This window comes from Scyliorhinus canicula, chromosome 2 (assembly GCF_902713615.1).
Source record: "Scyliorhinus canicula chromosome 2, sScyCan1.1, whole genome shotgun sequence".
Taxonomy (NCBI): Eukaryota; Metazoa; Chordata; class Chondrichthyes; order Carcharhiniformes; family Scyliorhinidae; genus Scyliorhinus; species Scyliorhinus canicula.
This window is the reverse complement of record NC_052147.1, coordinates 263,663,538-263,680,606: the sequence shown is the minus strand read 5'-3', so window position 1 is coordinate 263,680,606 and position 17,069 is coordinate 263,663,538. Positions and strand designations below refer to the sequence as shown.

At 45.5% G+C, this 17,069-nt stretch overlaps 1 protein-coding gene across 4 annotated transcripts in view; it reads left to right on the top strand.

Moving 5' to 3' along the window:
• Positions 1-17,069, top strand: part of LOC119962123 (high affinity cGMP-specific 3',5'-cyclic phosphodiesterase 9A) — a 162,784-nt gene that overhangs the window by 105,956 nt on the left and 39,759 nt on the right. For all 4 annotated transcript variants that reach the window (XM_038790029.1, XM_038790030.1, XM_038790031.1 and 1 more), the window contains one exon: positions 12,771-12,948. In XM_038790029.1, the coding sequence (XP_038645957.1) occupies positions 12,771-12,948 (178 nt within the window). The remainder of the gene's footprint in view (positions 1-12,770; positions 12,949-17,069) is intronic.

The window sequence follows — 17,069 nt, the reverse complement described above, 5'->3', positions numbered from 1 at the left end:
CCACGAGTGTGAGGTGCGGTCAGAGGTATAGGCCTCCATGTTCTGGGAGGCCACCTCCAGCGAGTTGGAGAGTTGGACACTGGGAGGCCGAGTGTACCCCCTTCTAGTAATCGCTGGTGGATATAATTTGATTTCATGCCCGTGACATAAGCGTCCCTGATCAGCAGCTCCGCATGCTGGGTAGCCGATATCGTCCGGCAATCAGAGTTCCGGCAGAGTACACACAAAGCACGCAGGAATTCTGCAAGTGATTGCCCCGGACGTTGCCGTCTCGTGGCGAGGAGGTGCCTAGCATACACCTCTTTAATGGACTTCACGTATTGTCCCTTCAGCAGTATTATTGCCTCTCCATACTAGGGGGCATCCCTGATGAGAAGAAAGACTCGGGCTCAGCTGTGCGTGGAGGATCTGCTTCTTCTGGAATTCTGTGAAGTCTTTGGTGAAGGATGCGAGTTACACTTCGAAGCAGCTTAGCCAGTGCTCAAAAGTTTCTGTGGCATCGGCTGCCTGTGGGTCCAACTCCAGGCGATCCGGCTTGAGTGATGAGTTCATCTTAAAAGTTTAGTGTATTAAATTGATATGCGATCAATAAACACACGACGGGTGATGAACGTAACTGAGGCTTTAATACACTAAACAGCTAGCCTCCTGCCTCTGGTCCCGAACTGGGGCGGAGGCGGAGACTAGCCACCTTTATACATGAGCCCGAGGGGAGGAACCAAAGGCAGAGCCAGCCGGGATAAGCCCAGACATGTACAACACAACACAATGCAATACAGTGGTTTACCACAGAGGGTTTAACCTAATGTGGCAGGGGGATGGGAACCGATGCAGGAAGTTGGAGGGAAGTAAAACGAGGACAGAAACAAAAGGCTGTAAGGGGGAAAGTGTAAGGCAGAGAAGCCATAGTCAAAAATCAAAAAGGGCCACAATACAGAGGACAGTGACTGAGGGGAGCTCAGTGAATAGGCCCAGTAATACTAAAAGGAATAAAACGGGAAGTAAAAACATAAATGGAAAGCAAAGCAGCAGGTTATTACATGAAGAAACAATAAGGAATATTAGGAGAACAGTTAAAAGGAAAAATAAAAGGAGAGATTACTGATAGAGGTGTTAAAATTCAAAACGGAAGTATAAAAGCCAACATAAGGGGTGAAATTCTCTGACACCCCGCAGGGTCGGAGAATCGCCCGGGGCCGGCGAAAATCCCACCCCCGCCGTGGCAGAAATTCTCCGCCACCCGGTCGGCGAGCCCTCTGCGGCGATTCTCTGGCCCGCGATGGGCCGAAGTCCCGCCGCTGAGAGGCCAATCCCGCCGCGGTGGTTTGAACCACCTCTGGTGGTGGCGGGATCGGCGGCGCGAGCGGGGTCCTGGGGGGGGGGACGGGGCGATTGGACCCCGGGGGGTGCCCCCACGGTGGCCTGGCCCGCGATCGGGGCCCACTGATCGGCGGGCGGGCTTGTGCCGTGGGGGCACTCTTTTTCTTCCGCCGCCGCCACGGCCCCCACCATGGCGGAGGCGGAAGAGAATCCCCCAGTGCGCATGCATCGGTGGTGACGTCAGCGGCAGCTGACGCACCGGCGCATGCGCGAACCGGCGAAGGCCTTTCGGCCAGCCCCGGCGCCGGGCGGCGGGCGTCAAAGGCCGTTGTGCCGGTTTTAGTGCCAGTCGGCGTGGTGCCAACCACTCCGGCGCGGGCCTAGCCCCTCAATGTGAGGGCTTGGCCCCTAAACGTGCGGAGAATTCCGCACCTTTGGGGAGGCCCAACGCCGGAGTGGTTGGCGCCACTCCGCTACGTCGACCCCCCGCCCCGCCGGGTAGGGGAGAATCCCGCCCAAGGTACTTCACCTGAATGCTCCTAGTATTTGGAATAAGGTAAATGAGTCGATGGCGCAAATCATCGTGAGTGACTATGATTTAGTGGCCATTACTGAAATATGTTTAAAGGATGATCGCCACTGGGAGTTAAATATTAATTAATTAATCACTTATTGTCACAAGTAAGCTTCAATTAAGTTACTGTGAAAAGCCCCAAGTCGCCACATTCCGGTGCCTGTTCAGGGAGGCTGGTATGGGAATTGAACCTGCGCTGCTGGTCCTGTTCTGCATTACAAGCCAGATGTTTAGCTCACTGTGCTTCCAAGTCTATCAACCTATTCGGAAGGACAGAGTGGATGGTGAGAGAGGTGGTGTAGCTCTGTTATTTAAGGATGATATCTGGGTAGTAGTGAGGGATGACATCGGTGATATGGAGGATAAGGTTAAACCCATTTGGGTGGAAATCAGGAATAGTAAGGTGCAAAAGTCACCGATAGGAGTATTCTATAGGCCACCAAATAGTAACATTATGGTGGGGCGGGAAATGAACAAAGAAATAACTGATGCATGTAGAAATGGTACAGCAGTTATCATGGGGGATTTTAATCTACATGTCGATTGGTTTAATCAGGTCGGTCAAGGCAGTCTTGAGGAAGAGTTTATAGAATATATCCACAATAGTTTCCAAGAACAGTATGTAATGGAACCTACGAGGGAACAAGCGATCCAAGATCTGGTCCTGTGTAATGAGACTGGATTGATTAATGATCTTATAGTTAGGGATCCTCCCAGAAGAAGCGATCACAATATGGTGGAATTTAAAATACAGATGGAGGGTGAGAAGGTAAAATCAAACACTCGTGTTTTGTGCTTAAACAAAGGAGATTACAATGGGATGAGAGAAGAGTTGGCTCAGGTAGACTGGGAGCAAAGACTTTATGGTGAAACAGTTGAGGAACATTAGAGAACCTTCCAAGCGATTTTTCACAGGGCTCAGCAAAGGTTTATACCAACAAAAAGGAAGGATGGTAGAAAGATGGAAAATCGACCGTGGATATCTAAGGAAATAAGGGAGAGTCTAAAATTGAAGGAGAAAGCATACAAAGTGGCAAAGGTTAGTGGGAAACTAGAGGACTGATCAATCTTTAGGGGGCAACAGAAAGCTACCAAAAAAGCTATAAAGAAGAGAGAAATAGATTATGAGAGTAAACTTACTCAGAGTATAAAAACAGATAGTAAAAGTTTCTACAAATATATAAAACAAAAAAGAGTGGCTAAGGTAAATATTGGTCCTTTAGAGGATGAGAAGGGAGATTTAATAATGGGAGATGAGGAAATGGCTGAGGAACTGAACAGTTTTTTTTGGGTCGGTCTTCACAGCGGAAGACACAAATAACATGATGGAAATGAGGCTATGACTGGTGAGGCCCTTGAGATGATTGTTATCACTAAGGAGGCAGTGATGGGCAAGCAAATGGCGCTAAAGGTAGACAAGTCTCTTGGCCCTGATGGAATGCATCGCAGAGTGCTAAAAGAGATGGCTAGGGAAATTGCAAATACACTTGTGATAATTTACCAAAATTCACTAGACTCTGGAGTGGTCCTGGCAGATTGGAAATGAGCAAACATGACACCACTGTTTAAAAAAGGAAGTTGGCAGAAAGTGGGTAATTATAGGCCAGTGAGCTTAACTTCGGTAGTAGGGAAGATGCTGGAATCTATCATCAAGGAAGAAAAAGCGAGGATCTGGATGGAAATTGTCCCATTGGACAGATGCAGCATGGTTTCATAAAGGGCAGGTCGTGCCTAACTAATTTAGTGGAATATTTTGAGGACATTACCAGAGCGGTAGACAACGGGGAGCCAATAGATGTGGTATATCTGGATTTCCAGAAAGCTTTTGACAAGGTGCTGCACAAAAGGTTGCTGCATAAGATAATGATGCAAGGTGTTAAGGGTAAAGTAGTAGCATGGATAGAGGATTGGTTAATTAATAGAAAGCAAAGAGTGGGGATTAATGGGTGTTTCTCTGGTTGGCAATCAGTAGCTAGTGGTGTCACTCAGGGATCAGTGTTGGGCCCATAATTGTTCACAAGTTACATAGATCATTTGGAGTTGGGGACCAAGGGCAATGTGTCCAGGTTTGCAGACGACACTAAGATGAGTGGTAAAGCAAAAGGTTCAGAGGATACTTTAGGTCTGCAGAGGGTTTTGGATAGTTTAAGTGAATGGTCTAGGGTCTGGCAGATGAACTGCAATGTTGACAAAAGTGAGGTTATCCATTTTGGTAGGACAGCAAAATAACAGCAAAAGGGATTATTATTTAAATGATAAAATATTAAAACATGCTGCTGTGCATAGGGACCTGGGTGTCCTAGAGCATGATTCGCAAAAAGTTGGTTTACAGGTGCAACAGGTGATTAAGAAAGCAAATGGAGTTTTGTCATTAATTGCTGGAGGGATGGAGTTTAAAACTCGGAAGGTTATGCTGCAACTGTATAAGGTTTATGTTGCTCTGTTTCGGTCCCAACAGTGTTGCCAATACTGTGGGTATTTCTATTTATCTTAGTGAACCACAAGCCTTCCCTCATATCGATCAAATGACCACACAACCAGTTAATTAGTTCAAAAAATGGTTTATTTACATACACAAGAGTTATCTCAACATGCAAACACAATATATACGACGAGTTAAACTACCCCTATCAGCTACAATAACCTACACTTAACTTCAGGGCGACAAGCACTGTGCAAATGGATAAGGCCTTTATCTGGATTTTGCTTGGCTAGTTCGAATAAAGTGGCTCTGTCTCTGCTGGGCTTATCCGCTAGGTAGCGATCGTTGGTCTTGAACTTAGCTGGCTGTTCCTGCTGCAATTGGGCTGGCACAGGCTGGATCCAGAAGAGACAGGACACATGGCTGTGCTTCATTTTATCCCTCTGGGATTTTGCGCTCTTTGGGCCGGTCCGTAATCTTGGACACAGTAGTTCGATAGGGCCCTGATCACTGTCGATTTCGGCCAATACAGGGCCGGGTGCCTTGGTGGCTGGGCGGATCCATAGCGGTCATTGACCTTGGCAGTTGTGCTTTCTGAGTAAGGGGAGTGGTGCCGATCAGTCTGTGGCTGTACCGGTTGCTTGACTGGAGTTCTATTGGCCTGGGTAAATGGGCCATTAAAATGCAAACGAGCGGGGGTTTCGATCAGGTCTGGGTACCTGTGTTTTAGATACACATAGGCTGTATATATGTGTGAGTCCTGGATTGGCCATAATTCCCATGGTTCTTTGCAGGTGGTCATCTTAGATGGCTACAGTTAGTGAGGCCACACCTTCAGTATTGTGTTCAGTTTTGGTCTCCTTACCTGAGAAAGGATGTACGTGCACTGGAGGGTGTGCAGAGGAGATTCACTAGGTTAATCTCAGAGTTGAGGGGGTTGGATTATGAGGAGAGGTTGAGTAGACTGGGACTGTACTCGTTGGAATTTAGAAGGATGCAGGAGGGATTGTATAGAAACATATAAAATTATGAAGGGAATAGATAGGATAGATGCGGGCAGGTTGTTTCCAGTGCCGGGTGAAAGCAGAACTAGGGGGCAAAGCCTCAAAATAAGGGGAAATGGATTTAGGACTGAGCTTAGGAGGAACTTCTTCACCCAAAGTATTGTGAATCTATGGAATTCCCTGGCCAGTGATTCAGTTGAGGTTCCATTATTAAATGTTTTTAAGATAATGATAGATAATTTTTTGAAGAATAAAGGAATAAAGGGTTATGGTGTTCGGGCTGGAAAGTGGAGCTGAGTCCACAAAAGATCAGCCATGATCTCATTAAATGGCGGAGCAGGCTCGAAGGGTCAGATAGCCTACTCCTGCTCCTAGTTCTTATGTTCTTCTGTTCTTATGAGCATTGGCAACATCCATAGATAGTCCCCTCTTCACCATGTCAGTCGGTGTTTGCTGTTTGCATTTTAGCTGATTTAATTTAATTATAGACTATCCATGAAAATAACAAAATACAAAAACAACTACACTTATTTTCCAAACTTCCTCGCAATGTTATTGCTATGTTTTAGTCAGCACCTGATTTGAATCAAAGATGTTAGTTAAGTGTGCTCTGAGCACACAGGAACATAGGTACATTATCCCAATGTGTGCTGATTTTAATATTACAATATCAAAAGAGCAAATCCTTACACCTGCCACTTTAATTTGAAAATTATGTGGGCCTTAGAAGTTCCGGAGATATTTGAAGTGTGTATTTGAATATGCTTGGTTAAATAATGCCTTTTTTATTTTTAGTGAAATCTCCTATTGATGTGCAAATATTGCTAGCTTTAACATTAGTTGAAAGAGAATTTACCAATGTTCCCATGGTGAATATGGGCTCCTAAAATTGAAGAGCACCATTGCAAATCAGAGACAACCAATTACTGGTAAACAATCGCTGTTATTAAATTGGATGGGGTCTTAGGACATGTTGTCACTCGTCTCCCAAAATTGCAACTGGTCTTCCTATAATCGCTTACAGAAGTGAGCCCTGGATGTTTCAGCGGGTTTGTCCAGTGCATATAGTAAAGTAATGGTGCCATTAATCAGCTACATGTTTTGGGTGGCACGGTGGCGCAGTGGATAGCACTGCTGTCTAACAGCGTCGAGGGTCCAGGTTCGATCCTGGCTCCAGATCATTGTCCGTGAGGAGTTTACACATTCTCCCCGTGTCTGCGTGGGTCTCACCCCCACAACTCAAAGATGTGAAGAGTAGGCAGATTGGCCACGCTAAATTGCCCCTCAATTGGAAAAAAGAATTGGATACTTTAACTTGAAAAAAATAAGCTATATGTTCACAATAATGCTCTACGCCATGGGAAAAGTTGCCAGTTTGGGCAAACTTCAACTGCCTCTGCTATTGTTACCAGGGCTGAAATTTGTGAAACTGGATTGGTGATGATAAAAGGCTTCAGTAACTCCAAATAGAGTAGTCTAATCGAAAATAACCAATTCCTTAGATATCGATCCCCCCTACAGATATTGAAACCTCATTGTGGTGCTCTTCTCTGTACTGATGGTGCAGAACAGATTATAATGTAGGTCCACCTCAGTCAGATGACACACTCTAGTCTCAGCCTCTTTGCTGACCAGTGGCCACTCATGCACTGTTACTCCAGGATCAGTAAATCACTGACTCTGTTGAGGTAGTCAGCTGCGAGTCATGCGCCCACTATGCTCTTTGCCCTCTCCTCAAGCTGCAGTGACATATGACCAATAGTTAGAAACTGTGCAGTTAATATCTACATCATGGGCGGAATTCTTCGCTTGCCAATGCCAATTTCGTAATTGGTGATTGGGCAGAGAATCCCTTTTTGCGACCGAATCGGGGGCGCCGCCTGTTTTTGGATGCTCCACCCCCTCCAAAACGGTGTCATTGGGGAGTATGCCGCACACCATTGGGACGGCCTCAGGACGTTAACTGAAGGCCCTCACCCGATGCTCCGACCCCGAAGGGCCGAGTTCATGACGGCGCAGTTCTCTTGTGCTCTCAGTTTTCATGAACCCTGCATGGCGGCTGCGGACTGTGTCCAGCGTCGCCACAGTCGGGCGGGGGGGGGGGGGGGGGTGGGGAGAGCTGTGTCGCTGGCCGGGTGGGGGCTTCGGCAAGGGCTGGGGGTAACTTAAACACCTCAATTAGATCTCCTCTCATTCTTCTAAACTCCAGTGAGTATAGGCCAAAACTGTTCCACCTCCCTTCATCCAAACCCACCATTGCCTTTGTTAAAATCATGAACTAAAGTTACTCCTTATTGTTCATCCCTGTTTTATTCTTCATGATTGTCCTGAAACAAATTAGTCAAATGTACCCTTTTTCATGATTCTTATGTTCATTAGCACAATACAACTTATGAACAGAAACGTTCCTCAAGAGAACCAATCTTAGCCATTATTGTACTGCAGTATTGTTCACACATATGACTCTTTCTCTGAGATTCTTAGCCAATGAATATCTGGATTTCCAGAAAGTTTTTGACAAGGTTCCACACAAAAGGTTGCTGCATAAGATAATTATGCAAGAGGGGCAGCATGGTGGCACAGTGGGTTAGCCCTGTTGCCTCACGGCGCCGAGGTCCCAGGTTCAATCCCGGCTCTGGGTCACTGTCCGTGTGGAGTTTGCGCATTCTCCCCGTGTTTGCGTGGGTTTCGCCTCCACAACCCAAAAATGTGCAAGCTAGGTGGATTGGCCACGCTAAATTGCCGCTTAATTGGAAGAAATGAATTGGGTACTCTAAATTTAAAATAAAAAAGATAATGATGGAAGGAGTTAAGGGTAAAGTAGAAGCATGGATAGTGGATTGGTTAATTAATAGAAAGCAAAGAGTGGGGATTAATGGGTGTTTCTCTGCTTGGCAATCAGTAGCTAGTGGTGTCCCTCGGGGATCAGTTCTGGGCCCCAATTGTTTACAATTTATATAAATGATTTGGAGTTGGGGACCAAGTGCAATATGTCCAAGTTTGCAGACGACACTAAGATGAGTGGTAAAGCAAAAAGGGCAGAGGGATTTGGATAGTTTAACTGAATGGGCTAGGGTCTGGCAGATGGAATACAATGTTGACAAATGTGAGGTTATCCATTTTGGTAGGAATAACAGCAAAAGGGATTATTATTATTTAAATGATAAAATATGAAAACAGCTGTTGTGCAGAGGGACCTGAGTGTGCTAGTGCATGAGTTGCAAAAAGTTGGTTTACAGGTGCAACAGTTGATTAAGAAGGCAAATGGAGTTTTATCCTTCATTGCTAGGGGATGGAGTTTAAGACTAGGGAGGTTATGCTGCTAATTGTATAAGGTGTTAGTGAGGCCACACCTGGAGTATTATGTTCAGTTTCCGTCTCCTTACCTGAGAAATGACATACTGGTGCTGGAGGGTGTGCAGAGGAGATTCACTCGACTAATCCCAGAGTTGAGGGGGTTGGATTACGAGGAGAGGTTGAGTAGACTGGGACTGTACTTGTTGGAATTTAGAAGGATGAGGGGGGATCTTATAGAAACATATAAAATTATGAAGGGAATAGATATGATAGATGTGGGGAGGTTGTTTCCACTGGCAGGTGAAAGCAGAACTAGGGGGCATAGCCTCAAAATAAGGGGAAGTAGATTTTGGACTGAGTTTAGGAGGAACTTCTTCACCTAAAGGGTTGTGAATCTATGGAGAACCTGCCCAGTAGAGCAGTGGAGGCTCCCTGAAGTAGTCGAGGCTCCTTCATTAAATGTTTTCAAGGTAATGATGGATAGTTTTTTTAAGAATAAAGGAATAAAGGGTTATGGTGTTTGGGCAGGAAAGTGGAGCTGAGTCCACAAAAGATATAATTGAATGGCGGAACAGGCTCAAAGGGCCAGATGGCCGACTCCTGCTCCTAGTTCTTATGTTCTTATTGATAAACAAAGGAAAGCATTGATCTTTGTGAGGGAGACAGAACAATGAGAAAAGAAGAGGGGATTGGATAGGAACATCGGAATTAGTAGCAGAAGTAGGTAATACGGCCCATCGAGTCTGCTCCACCATTCAATCAGATCATGGCTGGTCTCTCCCTGGTCTCAAATTCACCTCCCTACCTGTTCCCCATATCCCTCAAACCTGTTTTTAAAATCATATATATTTCTATCTCCTTCTTGAAACCATTTAATGACTCCACCGCGCTAGGCGATAGTGAGGTCCACAAATTCACCACCCTCTGAGAGAAGTAGTTCCTTCTCACCTCAGTTTTAATTCTACTGCCTCTCAGCCTATATCTGTGACCTCTCGTTCTAGATTGTCCCACAAGGGGGAACATGAATAGGCACATGGAGCACACCAGAATGACAGGTAGTGGGATAGCTTTACTTGGGTTTCGGACAATGCTCGGCACAACATCGAGGGCCTGTGCTGCACTGTTCTATGTTCTATGTTCTATTTGGTCTTGGTTTACTTAATCAATATATTTTTGTATTTTATTTACCTTGATCAGATCCCCTCTCATCCTTGTAAACTCCAGCAGGTATTTTTTTTTTATAAATGTTTTTTATTCAGTTTTCATGTTTTATATTGAACAAATTACAAATTGTTAGAGAGAGAGGAAAAAAAAAGAACACTCAAAAATTAACATATATATTTACAGGTAAGCATCTTCGTAATAATAACTGTGGCCTCCCCCCTTTAGCCGGCATACATATTTTACATTCCCCAATATGGCCGAGGCACATGTTTATTGGCATTTATTTACAGTTTGGTTTTGGGCCTTAGCTAGCCATCAAACCCCCGTAACGAACCCGTAGCCCCCCCCCCCCCCCCCCCCCCCCCCCCGCGGCTACCTTCCCCCGATTCCCGTCCATTTTCCCCTGATTCTTGGCCACCCGACTATTCTTCCTCTTGTACGTTGGCCACAAAAAGGTCCCGGAACAGTTGCATGAATGGCTCCCACGTTCTGTGGAAGCTGTCGTCCGACCCTAAGATGGCGAATTTGATTTTCTCCATTTGGAGAGATCCCGAGAGGTCAGACAGCCACTCTGCAGCTCTGGGCGGTGCTGCTGACCGCCAGCCAAACAGGATTCTACGGCGGGCGATCAGGGAGGCAAAGGCAAGGGCGTCCGCCCTCCTCCCCAGGAATAGATCTGGCTGGTCTGAAACCCCGAAGACCGCCACTATCGGGCATGGCTCCACCCTCACCCCCACCACTTTGGACATAGCCTCGAAGAAGGCTGTCCAGTACTCCACAAGTCTGGGGCAAGACTAGAACATGTGGGCGTGGTCGTCCTCCCACTTCCTTCTTGTTGCGTCCAGTACGGTGTCGTCCCTTTCTACCAGTCGGTCATACATGTCGCTACAGTTCCCTTTCTCTAGGATACTTGCGTCCAGTAGGTCTTCCAGTAGTGTCTGTCGTGGCGGTTGTGTCTCCTTTCGTAGGAAGTTTTTGAGCTGCAGGTACCGTAGCTCGTTCCCCCCCAGCTAGCCAAAATTTCTCTGTCAGTTCGTCCAGCGTTGCGATCCTGTCGTCCGTGTTTAGGTCCCTGACTGTCAGTGTCCCCCCGTCCTGCCTCCACCTTTTGAAGGTGGCGTCAGTCAGTGCTGGTGTGAACCTATGGTTGTTGCAGATGGGAGCCTTGGCCGACATTTTGTTCAGGCCAAATTGCTGCCGCAGTTGGTTCCAGGATTGGAGGGTGGCTGTCACCACTGGGCTGTGTTTTTTGGGTGGGGATGGGAGTGCTGCCGTGGCGAGGGCCCAGAGGGAGGTCCCCATGCAGGAGGCCTCCTCCGCACGCACCCACTCGGCTTCTGGCTCCTGGATCCATCCCCTTACTCGCTCGGCTGTTGCCGCCCAGTGGTAGAATTGTAGATTTGGGAGGGCTAGCCCCCCCCGGATTTTGTTTTTTGTAGGACCTTCTTTGGGATCCTAGCATTTTTACCCCCCCATACGAACGAACTCCAGCAGGTATAAGCCAAACTGTTAAATCTCTCCTCATACGTCAACCCTTTCATCCCTGGAATCAATCTGGTGAACCTCCTCGGAACTGCCTCAATGCCACCACATGAACCAATTGCATAGCCCATTGAAAGAGCCTGCCTCCTGATTCTATGATTTAAATGGATAGGGAATAATTTACAAAGTTAGTGGAAAAAATATTTTTGTACTTGTGTCTAGTAAAGACCGTGGTGATGCATAATTAATTTCTAGTGAGACTGCAAATACATAAATCAGCTAGGTTGGCTGTTTATTCTCATGACTTTGTTTACCATTTAGCTCTAATACAGTTAATTATGCCTTTTTTAAAGTCATCAAATTGGATGAAAGCAGTTAGGTCTTATTATCATTCGGATGACTGTTCCTAGGCAATGGCCACAATGAACATGGATTCTGAAAGGAAAATACATCCTCGGTAGCACCAGCTTTCGATGTTGAACTGTCATAATTGCAAAGTGATCAAAGCCTTTTCCTTCATATTTATAAGGCCTGAACATCGAGAGCATAGGAAAGCAGATGCTGTTGAGAGTAACTCACAATAATGCTAGACAATGCCAGTAATTGCTAATACATGTTCAAAGTGAATCTTAATGCTGGGCTGGGCGCATTTTTCTCCTGCAGAATGAGGGCAGAGAAATGAGCAGTGATATTACTGGCAGGGCAGTAATGCCTGTCGTTACATTGTGATCCACGGACAAAGTTTAATCAGGGATGCATATGGAGCTTGTGTGAAATTTGATCCTTCTCTTATCTTTCATTTCCAATCTCCCAGTCCTCGTCTTCCTTTTTGAAGTATCACAGAATTGCTGCTTCTTTGAGGTTCAATAGACCCCCTGGACGCTTCTTAACCCACAGAACATCATAGAATTTATACAGTGCACAGGAGGCTGTTCAGCCCATCGAGTCTGCACCCACCCTCTGAAAGAATACCCCATCTAGGACCACTCCTTGCCCTATCCCCATAACCCCACCTAACCTGCACAACCCTGGACACGAAGGGGCAATTTTTTTTATCATGGCCAATCCACCTAACCTGCACATCTTTGGACTGTGGGAGGAAACCGGAGCACCCGGAGGAAACCCACTCAGACACTGGGAGAACGTGCAAACTCCACACAGTCACCCAGAACTGGAATTGAAAGTGAAAGTGAAAATCGCTTATTGTCACGTGTAGGCTTCACCCGGTCCCTGGGTGCTGTGAGGCAGCAGTGCTAGCCACTGTGCCACCCTGCCGCCCCAAATTACTTAACTGTTTCAAGATTCTCCCTTTACCATTTTCTAAACATTTACAGCTCCGCCCACATGTATGTGTCTCCAGACCTGTAAATGTTTCAACTGGGCTGGATCCTGAACTTGAGTTCACAAGTCTCAGGTTGGTAGCTGAGTACAAATGCACCCAAAGTGTTTCCTTTTATAAGTATCGATGATGATATGGTGATAACATCATTATTCCTTTTCATACCAGGCAATGGGAAGATGCAGAAATTATGGTGCTCCTTCAACTGATGTACATGGACTTGGACTTTATGAGCAAATTCAACATTGAAATGGAGGTCCTGCAGCAGTTCCTGTTCGAGGTGTATCGACATTATAACAACATTCCCTTCCATAACTTCAAGCATTGCTTCTGTGTCACTCAGATGGTAAGATAATTAATCCCAGGCACAACTTTAATCAATCTTGCCAGTTGGAAACTGAGAAGATTGGGTGCAATATTGGTTTTACATCCACTCCGCATTGAAGTCAACAAGTAATATTGGACCAGTTGTAAAATCAGTGTGCTACCTGATCCTACCTAATCCCATGTGCTTTCCACCAGAGACGTCAATATAAAATTGCCTTCCATGTCTTAAAGATAAATTGAGATTACTTTGGCAACTGGAGGCTGTTTTTTCACCTTCTCCATGCTCCCCCCCCCACCTACATTTCAGTCTTTTTCCTAGAATGTAATTTCAAATTATTTTCTCTGCCCCAAGCTGGTACCCGATAGCATTGTTTTCTCATCTCCTGAATGTGTTGACTCATGCCAGGTTCATTGTTCAACAGGCAGCAGAAGACATTTGACACTTTGCCCAATTATAATAAAAATAATAATCTTTATTGTCACAAGTAGGCTCACATTAACACTGCAATAAAGTTACTGTGAAAATCCCCTGGATGCAACATGGTGTTGCTGTGCCTGTTTGGGTACACAGAGGGAGAATGCGGAATGTCCAATTCACCTAACAGCAGATCTTTCAGGACTTGTGGGAGGAAACCGGAGCACCCGGAGGAACCCCACGCAGACACGGGGAGAATGTGCAGACTCTGCACAGACAGTGACCCAAGCCGGGAATCAAACTTGGGTCCCTGGTGCTGTGAGGCAACAGTGCTAATCACTGTGCTACCGTACCGCCAATCATCCATTTCGCTTCCTTGAGGCTAAACAATAAATGCCAGCAAGCTATCCCAATTATGGAGGACTTCCCAACCAAATCTGATCCAGACCTAATCTATGTTCAGACCTTTTATGCTATTTCTGAGGGTTCATCGAGGAAGGTTGATGGTGCCTCTAGCCCAGGAGTAATGAAGCTACCTTGGCTCTGATGAAATAACACACTAAGCCTGGTGATCAAGCCTGGGGCCTTTCAGCTCTGTATTGCTCAATTCCACAACACTGAATGACCTGGAGTTTCTGCATTTTTTCCAATCTATCTCAGTGTAATTTGAATGGAATTTAATGAAATAGCACACAATCAAATGGAATTGTAAATGTGAGGTGTGGTCATAACCACTTTATGCTTAAATATCCATGGCCTTTTATACAATTCAGTAATCTGTTTGCCTGAAGCTGACCCACTCACAAGACGGGTGGTGTGCCTCCAGGTCAGAAGGGCAGATTAAACCAGTTTAGATGTGGTCACAATGCTTCTAGAAGCTCAGGCTAACGTGCACTCGTGGTCACATGAACCGAGCATTGATCACCTGAACCTGCAGTGACCATCAGTCAATTACAAATTCACCCAGTTGTGTTTTCCTGCTAATTTTGTTACACATGTGGGTCATTGTAGTTGTGTGCAATGTCTCTTTAAGAACAGAGTCACATGACATGCGTGACTTCATCGGCCACTTTGGAGGCTTTTGCCCTTAGTCTAGTACCAGCCTTTGTACAGTGAAGACCTCTTTAATAAACCTCTATTATTGTTGCGTTCAACCCGCATGCACCGGCAAACTATTTCTGTTAGCCTAAAGATACAACAGTTTGCAAAAAGAAAACTGGCGACGAGGAATGGATCAGAAAAAAAATTCCTTTCCAAAGGAAGAGAAAAAGCTGAACTTAGGTGGTCTGACACTAACTGTCAATGTCGAAGAGTTGAGCTGCTCCAACAGATCAATCGATCAAGCAGATTAACAGAAGGTCAGAAAGCACACCTGGTATCGGAACTGGTAAGGTTTTGGGGACAAGAATTCAAAACAGCCTGTGCTGTTCTGTCAAAGTCAGAGGTAGAGCCAGCGATTCTCACAGCTTGTGCTGCAAGTTAAAGCTGTTACAAATGGGTGATTCAACTTTATTTAACTGGACCATTAATTTACGGGAAGTTGGGAGAGCATTCTGATGCTGTTAAAAATGGCAGGGAACTTTGGCGCGATGGTCGAATTTGATGAAGACTGAGAACTGCAAGTCATACTCAAAGATTTTGTTATTGTATCCTAGCCAATAATATTTCAGAAGATATTAAGGTCTCTGCACTCCTAAGTACAATTGGAAGCAACACTTTCAATGTATTAAGAAGCTTGGTTCAGACTGAGAGACCCAGGGATAGGTCACATAAGGAAGACCATAATGCACCAAAGCTGTTAATTATTGCAGAAAGATTTTGATTTCTACTGCGACTTGGTGACTCATTAGATGGCGCAATTACAGATCATTTGGTGTGTGGTTTGAATAATGAGGCCATTTAAATTATTAATGGAAGAAAATCTGAAGACTGCACTCAAGATTGCTGTTTCAATTGAGCTCGTGGCTAAGGAGATTTCTCAGCTGGAGCAAACATGAAGGTCCATTAACTGGCTGCCGTCCAAAAGAGGTCTACCCAGCAACAGGCGTGTCATCGCCGTGCAAAAACGGGCCATTCACAGGCTGATTGTTCGGCCCAGCTTGTCCATACCGCCCAGTTTCTATCACTAAGCTAAACCCACTTGTCCGCATTTGGCCCATATCCCTCTATACCCTCCCTGCCCATGTAACTGTCTAACTGTTTTTTAAAGGAACAAATTGCACCCACCTCTAATACAAAAGAGACCAGAGGGGACATTTATTCACACAGAGGGTGGTGAGCATTTGGAACGAGCTGCAAATGCTCACCACCCTCTGTGTGAAGAAATGTCCCCTCTGGTCTCTTTTGTATCTCTCCTCTCTCACCGTAAACCTATGCTCTCTGGTCCAAGACTCCTCTACCTTTGGGAAAAGATGTTGACTATCTAACTTATCTATGCCCCTCATAATTTTGTAGACCTCTATAAACCTCCTACACTCCAGGGAAAAAAGTTCCAGCCTATCCAGTCTCTCCTTATAACTCAGACCATTAAGTTCTGGCAGCATCCTCGTAAATCTCTTCTGCACTCTTTCTAGTTTAACAATACCCTATCTATAACAGGGTGACCAGAACTGAGCACAGTATTCAATGTGTGGTCTGACCAATGTCTTTTACAACTTCAACAAGATATCCCAACTCCTGTATTCAGCATTCTGACCAATAAAACCAAGCATGCTGAATGCCTTTTTCACCACCCTGTCCACCTGCGATTCCACCTTCAGGGAGCTATGAACATCTACCACTAGATCTCTTTGTTCTGTAATTCTCCCCAACTCCCTACCATGAACTGAGTAGATCCTGCCCTGATTTGATCTACCAAAATGCATTACCTCACATTTATCAAAATTAAACTCCATCTGCCATTCATCGTCCCACTGGCCCAATTGGTCAAGATCCTGTTGTAACCTTGTATAACCTTCTTCACTATCCACTATGCCACCAATCTTGGTGTCATCTGCAAACCTACTAACCATGCCTCCTACATTCTCATCCAAATCATTAATATATGTAACAAATAACAGTGGAACCAGCACCGATCCCTGAAGCACACTGACAGTCCTGTGATGGGAAATGTGCTGGTAATGGTATTGAAAGGAAGGATAGCAGTAAAACAATCTGAATTAAAACCATACATTTCCAGGCGACTCGAATTAGCAGCACAGGGCGGATATCTGTTGTGAGGGATGAGAGTAATTATTCCTCCAAATTTGTAACAAGGGTACGGTAACACTTACACAAAGGACACCCAGGTATAATTCGAATGAAGGAACTTGCACAAAGCTACATGTGGTGCCAGAAATTGATGCCCAAATAGAAGAAAAATCAGGACTGTGCCATGCAAGTGCGCAAGTAAGCAATACACCACTATTGTCCCCATGGCACCTGGGGAGTTGCCTAAAATGCCGTGGCAACATCTGCACATTGACTTTGCTTGTCCATTCAAAGGGCACATATTCATGTTCATTGTAGACGCACCCACAAAGTGTCCTGAGGTGGTCCTGCTGTAGCCAACTACTGCAGAACAAACCATTAAGAAACTCGACGAGATCTTTGCAAGATTCGGAAAACCAGAGCAGATCATGAGCGATAATGGGCCACAGTTTAGAGCCCATGCCTTCAAAGACTACTTCGACATGTGTGGAGTTCAACATATAAAGTCAGCACCTTACCTCCCACCCACAAATGGT